Source organism: Felis catus, chromosome B3 (assembly GCF_018350175.1).
Source record: "Felis catus isolate Fca126 chromosome B3, F.catus_Fca126_mat1.0, whole genome shotgun sequence".
NCBI classification, from domain to species: Eukaryota; Metazoa; Chordata; class Mammalia; order Carnivora; family Felidae; genus Felis; species Felis catus.
This window is the reverse complement of record NC_058373.1, coordinates 36,176,173-36,189,791: the sequence shown is the minus strand read 5'-3', so window position 1 is coordinate 36,189,791 and position 13,619 is coordinate 36,176,173. Positions and strand designations below refer to the sequence as shown.

Sequence of the window (13,619 nt, the reverse complement as noted above, 5' to 3'; positions counted from 1 at the left end):
AATTAGGCAAAATGTATAAAATTAATAGATGTTTGGATGCTAAAGAAAAAGTAAAAAGCACCCATAACCGCTGTTAATATTTTGATGTGTTTTCCCGATCTTTTTGTTGTTTTTTTAAATAAATTGAGATCATACTGTGTAGTCAATTTTATATTCTCCTTTTTTCATCTAAAATATATTGATTATTCACCCCTTGTTATTAAATAGTTACCGAACATTTTAACAACTACTATTCATAGTAAGAATATGCCATGATATGTGTAATGTATTCAGCCTTTCTCCTTAGTTGGCCACTTAGGTCATTTCCAGCTTTTTTTGCTTTTATACATAATGGTATAGATATTTATAGTTAATCATTTGCTGTTTTTATGATATTCTAAGAGTAGTTTCCTAGGAAATAAACTGTCATTCAAATAATAGAAGTTGATCTATTTAGTCACACTGCTTTCCAAAAAAGGTTGAACTACTCATGTTTCCAGTAGCAGAGTGTGAGGGCACACTTGTCACCCAGCTCTTGACATCGTGGAACATCGTTTTTTGTTTTTATTGTTTTTCTGTAAGGAACATTGTTTTTTTGTTTGTTTAATTTCTTAATGTTTATTTGTGAGAGAGAGAGACAGAGTGTGAGCGGGGGAGGGGCAGAGAGAGAGAGAGACAGAGAGAGAGACAGAGAGAGAGAGAGAGAGAGAGGGAGAGAGAGAATCTGAAGCAGGCTCTAGGCTCTGAGCCGTCAGCACAGAGCCCAGTGTGGGGCTTGAACTCACGAACCGTGAGATCATGACCCGAGCCAAAGTCAGATGCTTAACTGACTGAGCCACCCAGGGGCCCCAAGGAACATTGGTTTTTCTTTTTTTAATCTGTTGTTTACAAAGGATCTCATGATTTGCTTTCTATAGCAATTAGTGAGGTCAGATATCTTTTTCATATGCTTTCAATCATTATAAAATGATCTTCATGTTGTTGCCCTCTTTCTCTAATGTAATTAAGTGGGCTTTTAAAATATTTATGTGAACTTTTATATATATAGTAAGGTTAATAATACTTTGTTACACTTATTAAAGATATTTTCTTCAATTTGGTTATCTTTCATTTTACTTATGATTTGTCAGTTTTGGAAGTTTTTAGTTTCATTTACTAAACTTACAGACTTTTTTTTTTACTTTTATGGTTAGAAAGTCATTGCCACATTGTGGTCAGCTGTTCATCTGTATTTTCTCTTAATAGTTTTATTAGGGTTTTGGTTTTTTACATTAAGCTTTTTAGGCCAGCTTAATTGATTTATATTTTGGTAAATGGTACAAAGTCAGGGTATAATTTCAGGCTCTTCCCCTCACATGTATTGAATAATCTCTTGTCCCCACCAATTCATGATGCAGTCTTTATATTAAAAGCATATCTGTACTTAGGTTTCTTAGCCCTTATAGTTCCTAATTCCTTAAACTGTTTTGAAACTACATCACACATACAGTTTTGTAGGTTCTTGGTTTCTGCTATGTCCATCTGATGTTGATCAAATTATTTTAGAACTACAGAAAGGAGTTTATTTCTAAACACATAGACCATGATGCAGCAATACAATATTCTGTGCAATGTGGCATTATTGTATTCCCCATGTAGAATTACTAAAATAAACACTAATAAACATTTCAAAGTTTTGCTTAGAACTTTACAAGAGATCATCCATTAATGAATTATGTCAGAAATCTCTAGTTAGATATACAACTTTAACTCATTTAAAAAACACGCCTCATTCTCAAGAGTCACATTTTGACATGCCGGATATGAAGAAGAATTGCAAACTGCGTTTATACTTGAAGTTGCCTGGTCATACCCGGCTCCTTAAGCAAATACTTTAACCATCAGCTGATATAGTTAGACCACATCTTAACACTGGAGAGAGAGAGGAGTAGGTTACTAACTTGAATGTGAAGTACAAACATGTAAGAAAATTTCAGAGTTAATATTTTAGGATAAACCTGTGGTAACATTATCTACATGTATTTAAATTGTACAAAATATGAATGTATGAAACGGGGTTTTGAAAACGGGACGTCTGTAGCTCTGTAAAACATCAGTTCTTAAAGGATTTTCTACCACACTGCATTGCTGTCTGTCAAATACTGACCAAGAGTGAATAAGCCTCAATTTTGTTTTTCATGTCTGATTGCCTCATTACTAGTTTTTAATCATTATGAAAGTAGCGTAATACCAAAGCTTTAAAGCTGCAGATAACCCTATAACGTGCCCCAGAGGTAAAGCAGTGGAGAGCGTTGTTCAGAATACGCTTGGAAATGTCCAGATGTGGTTATTTATTTAGTTTCTCTATTTTGTAGGTGTACCTTTATCTACACAATGGGGACCTCAAGGCTATTTCTACCCAATCCAGATTGCACAATATGGGTTGAGTCATTACAGCAAGAATCTAACTGAGAAACCCCCTCACGTAGAGGTATATGAAACAGCAGAAGACAGAGACAGAAACAGCAAGCCGAATGACTGGACTGTGCCAAAGGGCTGCTTTATGGCTAGTGTGGCTGATAAGTCTAGATTCACCAATGTTAAGCAGTTCATTACTCCAGGTAAGTGATGATTATTATATGTGTCTGCTAATTTTATGTTGATTTATGGTACCTGATAACTCCTTTAAAATTGCTCTTATGGTTTTAAAAAGCACATTAGCAGACCCTTTATATTGTATCTATATAAAGAAACATGGTGTCACCCAAGTGAAATCCCTAGAAAAAGAACAGCTAAAAACTCAAGGTTATTAAAAAAAAAAAAAAAAAAAAAAAAAACTGCGTGGAAAACCAAGCCATAGATTGAATATTAAGATCCAGGTTACTACATGGCTACATGGTATGTGTCTCCTTCCAGGGATCTATGTCCCATAGGAATGACCCTCATTGGTTTATTTTAGTATTTCAGTGCAGCATTTATTCTTTAACTTTTAAACTGTTTTGCATTAAGGTAGAAATTTTTCTTTATAGAGAGCCATCCTTTCCTTTGTCTGGTTTTTACCAGCATGGTTTTTTTTTGTGTTTTTTTTGTTTTTTTTTTTTCTTCAAAATATTATAGCATTAGCAACCAGGCCTGCTTCTCGTATTGAGTTTTGTTAATGTACTAGATTGTCTCAAACTTCATATAAAACCATTTCATTAATAAAATCATTTATAAAATCAAATTAACTTTATGCAACATTTCCCCTTTTAGTAAGACAGTCTCATTAATTAGGATGTAATGTATTTTTCTCCTCTAATCAATATCCATGAGAATTAATGAGTCGATTACTTAAAAAGACAATGAAATAATTTCAGTTAGCACCTCAGGCTTAATTCTCTATGGGGGAAATGTTGTCAAGAACAGAACTGATTCCCCCCTCCCACCAACCTTGCAGTCGGTAAATAAAACGAGAGAAAAGGTTATAAGACCTCTTCTGTATTCTCTCCTTGTCCTTTATTGATGACTGTGTAATTCACAGACCTTGAAAGCCACAATACAAATCTACTCATTCTAGATGACCTTAAGTAATGGATTTATGAGTGCTTAATGCAGTGCAAATAATGAATGACCTTTAGTTTTTATTGTGACTAGAACTTCTTTTCTCCTATGGTATTCTGTGATATTCCAGTACACAGAGCATCTCTGCTTATTGTAAAACCACAGGCTTGACTGGTGAGAAAGTACAAGGAGATGTTCAAGAGTATTTAGTAGCTTGTGATACCAAAGAGGTTATTGTAGCAGGAAATGATTAGACTAAGCAAAAGGACATTTGTTTTTGTATGTACCCAAGGAACTTACTTTTGCACTAATTAATAATGTTGTCTGGATTAGGGTGAGAAACAGCTCTCATCTTGATCTCAAATGTTGAGAAGTTGTCTAGAGTGCTCTTTTGAACTCTATTCTATTTACAGCAGTAGATTTCATTGCTCATTTTGGATGCCCCGGGTGATACAAAAGATAAGTCTCCTCATACTGTGTGAGGGACCCTCACGTCAGCTCTTCATTCTGCAGCCCGTAGCTAGAGATAGAACTGCTTTCTAAGGTGGTTTTCAGTATATGGGGGAGAGAACTCTGGGACGGTCACTCTGTCAGTGGCACACAAGCTACTCACAGTTGGAACTCCTTGTTGGTGGAGTGTGCTAACTGGGAATGGGGCCCTTGTTTTGCTATCTTGGGCATGCGTGGAGGTGTATTTGATCTAGGTTATGAGGGCAAGTGAGTTGGGTTACATGGAAGTTGTTGCTCAGCACGGGAGAAGGAAATCAAAGCAGTGAGACTGTTGTATTTGAAGCGCAGGATGGGAGATGAGGCTTTTCAGAGGGTATAGACCTCCTGGGGGATAAATTCAGAGAATCCCTGTTGAGAAGAATTTGGAACTTGTGTATAGAAACATTGGCCTCAATGAGGTGAGTCTCAGAGGACCAGGGGCTGAATGCTGTTGGCCTTTTAGTTTTTCTTTTGGGGCCTTTAATTTTTTTCCTTGAAAGGAAATAAAATCCTCTAGAAGAAAGAACCAGAACATGGGTCTACATCATATTTTATTGTTTTGTTTGTTGAATAATGTTTGAGTTCCTCTTCCTAATTTTAAAATTGAATGAACTGAAACTTTATACCTGTCATACTCCTTTAAATTAAATTAGCTTTCCCTTTCCTGATGTACTTTCTTCACTTCATTTGCATGACCTCACTTTCTCCCCTCTCTCTGTGCAGCCATTCTTTCTCAGACTTCTTGTGAGCGTCTCCTGTTCTGCCTGGCCCTTATCTCTCACTGTTCCTCAAGGTTCTGAGTAGGGAGGGCCTCTTCTCACTGAGCTTAGTAAGTCTGTGGATTAAAATGAATGAATGATGATGGTTTGTGTTGTATGTGACAACATTGATTTAAAGACTGTTCTTAAGTGTTTATCATCCTTTTTTGGCCTAAAGGACACATACACCAAGAATAAACACTTATAGTAACTCCTAGGCTTAACTGCTCAGAGAGAGGACGAGTATGGATTTCAAAATATGGGAAACCCAGAACTTTCTACTAATAGATTGAAAGTAGGCATCTCTAGATACAGAATACCTTCAGTAGAGCTCAGACCTCGCCTGCTGTATTTCCAGAGTGGTTGCCACAACCACACTCACATCCCTTTTGCTACCATTTGGATCCTTCCGAGTGGTGTTGACAGGTTATGTAACCACTCTGTATGTCTATAAATTGGGAATTAAAAGACTTGGAAGATTGTTGTAAAGACTACCATTTTTTGTTTGATTGATTTGTGTTGGGAATTGGGACTTCTTCTCTTCTTCTGTGTGGCTCAGTAGCTCCCTCTGGTGGTGATAGCGTTTTAGGAAAATAGTCTTTTTTTTTTAAAGGTTATATCCCATGACATCAACTAATCTGTTATAGTGAAACATCAGGTAATTTTGCCCATATCATTTCATTAGATTTGTATTGATAAAGTGAAAGAAGGAAATTCTGGGAGGAAAATAGATAATTCTTCAGCTTCCTCCCATTTTGGACTTTTTAAATTTTAAAAGTTTTTATCTATTATTTTTGAGAAAGAGAGTGCAAGTGGGGGAGGGGCAGAGAGAGAAGGAGACACAATCAGAAACAGGCTCCAGGCTCTGAGCCGTCAGCACAGAATCCGATGCAGGGCTTGAACCCACAAATCGTGAGATCATGACCCAAGCCAAAGTCAGTCACTTAACCAACTGAGCCACCCAGGAGCCCCCCATTTGGACTTCTAAAGATGGATCACTGTTACTCAGTTTCATGAGAATGAATTGGTCATACTTAATAATATTGTCTTATTAATGAGGCATTACCCTAAGAATGAAAAAATAAGCACTCAAGACAGTCTTCTCTGCTGAATATAATTTAAACCTGAGTGATTTGTCAGTCAATTCAGAATCCTGCAGTGTTTTGGGAATGTTGTATTGAGCATCAGATTCCATTTTACCGTAGATGTAGGAAAACAACTAGTAAAGAGAGAGATTGCATGTTGACATTTTTCCAGATAAAATGGATCTTTATTAGAAATATGCTTCTGAAATCCCTTTTTAAAAAGTCACTCGAGACTCTTTTTTTTTTTTTTTTTTTTTAACATTTATTTACTTTTGAGACAGAGAGAGACAGAGCATGAACAGGGGAGCATCAGAGAGAGGGAGACACAGAATCTGAAACAGGCTCCAGGCTCCGAGCTTTCAGCACAGAGCCCGATGCAGGGCTCGAACTACTCGAGACTCTTAAGAGACAAAACAGATGAACATAAAGGAAGGGAAACAAAAATAATATAAAAACTGGGAGGGGGACAAAACAGAAGAGACTCATAAATATGGAGAAGAAACTGAGGGTTGCTGGAGGGGTTGTGGGAGGGGGGATGGGCTAAATGGGTAAGGGGCACTAAGGAATCTACTCCTGAAATCATTGTTGCACTAGATGCTAACTGATTTGGATGTAAATTTTAAAAAATAAAAAATAAAGTTAAAAAAAAAAGTCACTCAAAGCATCATTTGACATGTAAGTCTATCAAGATGTTCTCATTCCTTATACAATTTCCATGATTGTCTGTTCCATCAAATGAAATAATTAAGAGCCCTGGACCAATTATGTCCACACTGGTAGAGTCCAGTGTTGGGAGAGTTTAACAGCCAGCTCCACATGCTAGGGCTCTCCAGGCTAATTACACTTGTATACACCATCATCAATCCACACTTCATCTTTGCCCCTGGTGATATACGGAAGATTTCTTCAAAGGACTCCTCAAAGCAGATCTGATTCTGTAGCTATTTTGAGAGAAATAACTCTTCCAGCGATTATGCTCATGAGGATGCCATTTCCAATACCATTTCTTTTTCATAGTCTTTGATCTTGGGTCCAGGAATCCTGGTTTCTGGTGCCTACTCTACCACGAATTGGCATTTGGCTCTGAGCAAACCTTTTAACCTTGCAAAGCCTCCATATCTTTGTTTCTGAAATGGAAGTAGTAATTCCCGCTCTGCCGGCCTCAGATTATTATAAAGATCCTGTAAGATAACACATGGGAATGTAAATTCATATATAAAATATACAGTACGTGTATTTTTGCTAATGGTGGTGGTCGTGTTGCTGCTGCTCTTTAATATGCTCTGTTTCTTTCCTTGGTAGATCTAGACCAGCCATATTCAGCAAGGCAACTTTTTGGGAGTCAGCTGTCATTGTACTGTAGATACGCAAGAGAAATCTCTTATTTGATGATTTGCCAGATAAAACAGCTGTTACTGTTTTATCAGCCTCTGAAGGCCAGTGGCTTCAGAGTAATAATAATGATAATCACTATCAATTTTTACTTTGTTCCAAGCCACTATCTTTTTTTTTTAAATCCTCACAATTACCTTGCAAAGTATTATTTAACATGCGAAGAAACTGAGGTTCAAAGAGTTATATCGTCTTGAACATCTCAAAGCTAGTAGGTGGTAGAGTAACAGTTCAAACAAGATTTTGTGGGGTTTTAATTCTATGCTTCCCCCTTGACCTCCCCCAGTTCCCCTCCCTTTTTGTGGGCTACATGAACCCATTGCTTAATTTTCAGAAATTTTATTCACAACTCCAGCAGATATCTGGAAGCAAACCTATCATTTTCAGCATCAGTTAGCAGCAGTTAAGAATGTATATTGTAAAGGGAAGCCTGACTGGTTCAGTTGGCAGAGTGAGCAACTCTTGATCTCTGGGTCGTGACTTTAAACCCGATGTTGGGCATAGAGATTACTTAAAAATAAACTTTAAAAAAAAAATGTGTATTGTGAAGCCAAACTAGGCAACCTGAGTTTCACATTTTGTACATCAGGCAAGTTACTTAACTTCCCTGTGTCTCAGTTTGTCAACCATAAAGTAAGAGTAATAATAGCACTATTCTTGTTACAAGGATTAAGTGAGTTAAGACTAGTAAAGCACTGGGGCGCCTGGGTGGCTCAGTCGGTTAAGTGTCCAACTTGGGCTCAGGTCATGAACTCACGGTCTGTGGGTTCAAGCCCCACATGGGGCTCTGTGCTGACAGCTTGGAGCCTGGAGCCTGCTTCCGATTCTGTGTCTCCCTCTCTCTCTGCCCCTCCCCTGCTTGCGCTCTGTCTCTCTCTCTCAAAAATAAAATAAAAACATTAAAAAAAAAAGCGACTAGTAAAGCACTTAGAACATAGTAAATACTTACTAAATGTTAATTAGATTAAAAAATTTCAATTCATGTGCAGCCATTCTTCTAACGTCTCACAATATTATGTGCTAAGCCTATTTTGGCTATTTTTTTTCTCTTTATAGAATGGGTATATTAGGGCAGCCATTGATTATCGATCAGCCAGCATTCGATCTAGAATAGGCAGTTTGATCAACAACACTTTAATCATTTGCTCTTAGCCTGCTAACATAAACTAGACAGGCCTGAAACTCATGAGGCATCATGGATGGGCTCATCAATTGTATCATTTGTTTTTGGTTACTTCAGTAAAATGATGATGATGATGATGATGATGATGATGATGATGATATGGTTAACCAAAATATCGAAATGCTAATTTTGTATGGTTAGTGGTTATCAAGGATGAATTGTGATTTATTTTTAATACAAAGAGCTTTTATTCTAACCAGTCTTTGTTGGTATATTTTCCCCCTACAGAAACCAGTGAAGGTGTATCCTTGCAACTGGGGAACACAAAAGATTTTATTATTTCATTTGACCTCAAGTTCTTGACAAATGGAAGTGTGTCCGTGGTTCTAGAGACCACAGAAAAGAATCAGCTCTTCACTGTACATTATGTCTCAAATACCCAGCTAATTGCTTTTAAAGAAAGAGACATATACTATGGCATTGGGCCTAGAACTTCATGGAGCACGGTCACCAGGGACCTGGTCACTGACCTCAGGAAAGGAGTGGGTCTTTCCAACACAAAAGCTGTCAAGCCAACCAAAATCATGCCCAAAAAGGTGGTTAGGTTGATTGCAAAAGGGAAAGGATTCCTTGACAACATTACCATCTCTACCACAGCCCACATGGCTGCATTCTTCGCTGCCAGCGATTGGCTGGTAAGGAACCAGGATGAGAAAGGTGGCTGGCCAATTATGGTGACCCGTAAGTTAGGGGAGGGGTTCAAGTCTTTAGAGCCAGGGTGGTACTCGGCCATGGCCCAAGGGCAAGCCATTTCTACCTTAGTCAGGGCCTATCTATTAACAAAAGACCATTTATTCCTCAGTTCAGCTTTAAGGGCAACAGCCCCTTACAAGTTTCTGTCAGAACAGCATGGAGTTAGGGCTGTGTTTATGAATAAACACGACTGGTATGAAGAATATCCCACCACACCTAGCTCTTTCGTTTTAAATGGCTTTATGTATTCTTTAATTGGGCTGTATGACTTAAAAGAAACTGCAGGGGAAAAACTCGGGAAAGAAGCGAGGTCCTTGTATGAGCGTGGTATGGAATCCCTTAAAGCCATGCTCCCCTTGTATGACACCGGGTCAGGAACCATCTATGACCTCCGCCACTTCATGCTTGGCATTGCCCCCAACCTGGCCCGCTGGGACTACCACACCACCCACATCAATCAGCTGCAGCTACTCAGCACCATCGATGAGTCCCCAATCTTCAAAGAGTTTGTCAAGAGGTGGAAAAGCTACCTTAAAGGCAGCAGGGCAAAGCACAACTAGAGCTCAGAACCAAAATCGTCTTTCAGCCTCTGTCGTACACAACTATGGGCTCTACGTCAGCGGAGCATAGGCACGTTTTAAAAGGTGGTATACTAGGTTTTTGTGGATTACATCAAAGTGATAAATGAAACCAGTCGTCAGAGATCATTGCATTCTGTGGGTTGGGTGTTTTGAAACCTCGGTGGCCCTTGGAGCAGAAAAGTGTTGGTCGATGGCTGAACAAAGATGTTTAACTTTGCCTTGCTTATCACCTTCTGCGGTTCCACAGATAGTCCCATCCCTCTGGGTTTGGGAAAGACGCTGGTAAGTGGCTGTTAGTGGCCAGCTGTCTAGTGCTTACCTGAAAACTTAGTATGGGCCTCTCTTAAAATGTGACTATTTATGTTTATGTTGGAAGCAAACTTTAAAAAATTATGTGCTGTAATACAGTAAGTGTGTACTCGCAGCCTGAATAGTGGACTGTGTGCAACTTTTTAAAATGATGTTTCTTTTCTATAGATTAATTTCTGGGCAAATTTCGTGTTGCATTTGTTGAATTTGTTATATATGGAGAATATTTTGAATGTATGGTTTTCTTGAAACATGTAAATTAAAAACACAACCAGTGTTCAGGCTTCACAGTTATATAATGTAAGCACAACTAAAATGAAACTTGTTGACTGCACAAGAAATCACAAAAATGTTACTCTGTTTTATGAAACTCGATCTACAATCAGTAAAGATTTGATAATCAGTCTATCCCTCCCCACTCCCCCTGTGATGCTTTCTTTTTGTCACTGTCTAGAATTCTGTATTTCGTTTCAGACTACACTTGAGAGTTTTATCTGTTTTGGGGGGACATTTGGGAAATTTTCTTTAAGGAGCTAGTCCCCTCCCGCTGCCCTTCCAGGGGTTTTTTTCCCCTCTGTAAAGAAACGTACTCTGTCAGATATTATACACAAGAACCATAGCAGGTTTTTTCCCTTCTTTTAGGTCATTCTTGGTTGTCAACTTTCCAGACCATTGACTCTGCACATCAGTGTTTTTCTTTTGCAATTTTAATTTTAAATTATTTCAGCTATTGGGTAGATGCTACCACATGCGCTGTACGTGTGTAACCAGACCTTTCTTTTGGTTTTATATCCCACCATACCTCACATAAATAGGTTCACAGCCCTCACACCCCGGGCAGTGTCTGCTAGAGGGCTTCCGGCATTGTCAATATCAAGCGAGGTTGATTTTGCTGTTCTTGTTTTAGTGTGTGACGAACACCAAATCACTACTGTAACTTACACAGATTGAAATACGAGACCCCACACTTTCAGGAGACTGAGTCTGACAAACACATTGCAATTTGTCTGTGACCTGTAGTAAATGCACATCAAGAGCCACGAGGGCACTTGCCCACATACTGCATCTTAAATTGAACTCAGCCTACCAACACAACTTAGAAGTCAGAAAATGTATACATGTGTATGAGTGTAATATAAAGGCAAAGTATATATATTAGTGGCAAAGGGAGCAGGAGCCGAGAAAACAATATAGATCTACACTGAAGACGATATTACGGAAAAGTAAGCTTCAACTCCCAAGTTATGTGGCCACAACTCTATTTTGCCCACAACAGAAGAGCTGCGGGTTACTCAGTTTCCCCCTAGCATTTGACTTTTGTAGTTCTACATCAGATGTCTCAACAAAAATACCTGGACTCCTCTTTTTTTTTTTTATTTCAGTGCTCAAAAAATAAACTTTCTCCAATCTGGAAACCCTTTTTACTTCATCTGCTCTGTTATTATCTAGAGCGGTCCAGACTTCTGCCTTGTGTTTGCATACTGGTACTTCAGACTAAGGGAATCAGCAAAAACAGCATGGTACGCTTCCGTGACAGATACCAGTGCCTTAACGATGTGGCTGTCCTTTTCCACTGAAAAAGGAAAGACATTTTGATCTAGAAATGGCATTGCTGTTTCATTGCTGTTGGTTTCACACTGCCTTCCACGTTGCAACAGCAACTTGATTTTTCTCGTGATCCCAGAATTTTCTAAGAGGATGAGTTGAACCTGCGACAGCCCCGCCAGCATATACCGGTGGTTCTCAAACTTCAGGGTGCCTCAGCATCGCCTGGGAGCTTCCTGAAATTCAGATGCCGGTTACTCACTAAATCTGCCCGTGAAGCATGGGAATCTGCATTTTTGACAAGCATTCGGATAATTCTCACGCAGGTGATCTGCGGGGCAGACGTGGAGGAACACTGCCCAAGACCATCGATTGCGTTTTTGTTCCGAAACACCTACAGAGTTTTCTAGGGTTTTAAACCATGTGAACTGTTTACTTGTTCTCAGCTTAGAAGAACGGGGAAGGTATTTTAGTTTTGTTTTGTTTCTTTTGATTTGTCTTTGTTCCAAGATAATGGGTCTTTGTTTTTTGCATTCATCTTGAGTTAGCTCTGATGTTAAATTAAATCTATTGCCACTTCAGTTGTAAAACCAGCCAAAAGTTTCCAGGTAAAGGTCAAGTTTGGCCCTTTAGGATTATTGTACAGAAAGGCTTCATCCAAAAACCGCCCGGTGTCTGTGAGCAAATACAGAAGTGACACACAAGCACAACTTTCCAGCTGTGGCAGAGGCCTTTTCTTTGTGGGTGTGCACACTTTCACTGAAAGCTGCTATTTTCATCCTTGTTGTAATTGTTTTTCTTGTTTCTCCTCCATTGTCCATGTGGGTTAGATGCCATGTGTTAAATATGCAATAAAGTGTTTACAGGACGCCCTTCTGAAGGGCGGTCCTTTGTAAAGCTGTACAGACTTGGCAATTTAAGCACAATGTGCACATGTTAGTTTTCTATACAGCAAAACTGGATTTTTTGCAGATGGAAAGGTATTTTGTTTCTATACAAAGTAAATGGATTGTTTGTGCTTAATGTAAAGCTGCTTTATAAAATTGTAAAATAAAGTTTTTATCTTAAAAGGAATATCTCTGGAGATTTCTTCCTTCTCTAATCTAAGATTTTTTGAGCCCAGCAAGTGGACTTCTGAGGATTTTCTGTTCAACCGGTGACAACTAGGCAGTAAATATTCATCAGAGGTGTATCGGGCCCTTTAAGACAAAGTGGGGAAGGGCCTGTCCCGTGGGTCTTACCCCTGGGAGGTTTATTGTACAGGGGGACACGGTGTCCACAGAACAGTTTCAGAAAAGTAAACTGCCAGGCTCTGTGGTTGGTCAGGAAAGGTGTTGTGGAGGAGACAGTGCCTCCCTGGGGGCTTCAGTTCCCGGTGCCGAGTCGAAGAAGAGGGAAGGGCAATGAGCAAAATCAGGGTGCCCTTTGCCATGCTGATTCAGGCTGGTAACCAATTTCGTCTGACTTATATTTATTTGAAAGTTTGTCCTTCCTGTATTTTCTCTCCTTGCCTCTTCTCCAGAACAATAAGCAGTATTGAATCTCCGCCCCTCCCTTCTTCTCAGTAATGATGTACCCTCCCCAATACATGTAAAACTAGAGACCAGCCCGGGTTTATGTTGTGTTTCCCTGCGGGTTTATGTTGTGTTTCCCTGCACGTTATCTTTTGGGTTAGACACATTGCACACCGTTTGTGTGACGGAGTACCGGTGGATCCCCAAGCAACTTCTCTAGCTGATGGGTGCACAGGCTACGACTCCACATCCTTGGCATCTCTTTTTTCTCTCTCTCATCCTCAGTTGGGAGACAGCCACGGGTTGCAAGCAGTTCTTGGTCTGGATGAGGGCTCAGGCTGCTCTTGCTTTGATTTGCTATTTAGAGCCAAACTGTTAGCCCATCGGCCATTCTGCTTTAGCACACTAAACCTCTTCTGTTCGCCTCCCCCATTGCCCTTGAGCGGGAACAGACCCTCCAAGCCCCAGAGGACTTATTCCACAGTCTGAGGAGCTCGTGTGACCTGAGAATGCCTCCTTCTCCGCGGGACCCTGCCAGCCACTGTGCCACGTGACCCTGCTGCCTCGAGCCA

At 39.5% G+C, this 13,619-nt stretch overlaps 1 protein-coding gene across 3 annotated transcripts in view; it reads left to right on the top strand.

Moving 5' to 3' along the window:
- Window positions 1–12,607, top strand: part of GLCE (glucuronic acid epimerase) — a 113,628-nt gene extending 101,021 nt beyond the window's left edge. For all 3 annotated transcript variants that reach the window (XM_023255127.2, XM_023255129.2, XM_023255128.2), the window contains 2 exons: window positions 2,334–2,579; window positions 8,634–12,607. In XM_023255127.2, the coding sequence (XP_023110895.1) occupies window positions 2,334–2,579; window positions 8,634–9,658 (1,271 nt within the window). In that variant the 3' untranslated portion in view covers window positions 9,659–12,607. The remainder of the gene's footprint in view (window positions 1–2,333; window positions 2,580–8,633) is intronic.
- The last annotated feature ends 1,012 nt before the right edge of the window (window positions 12,608–13,619 follow it).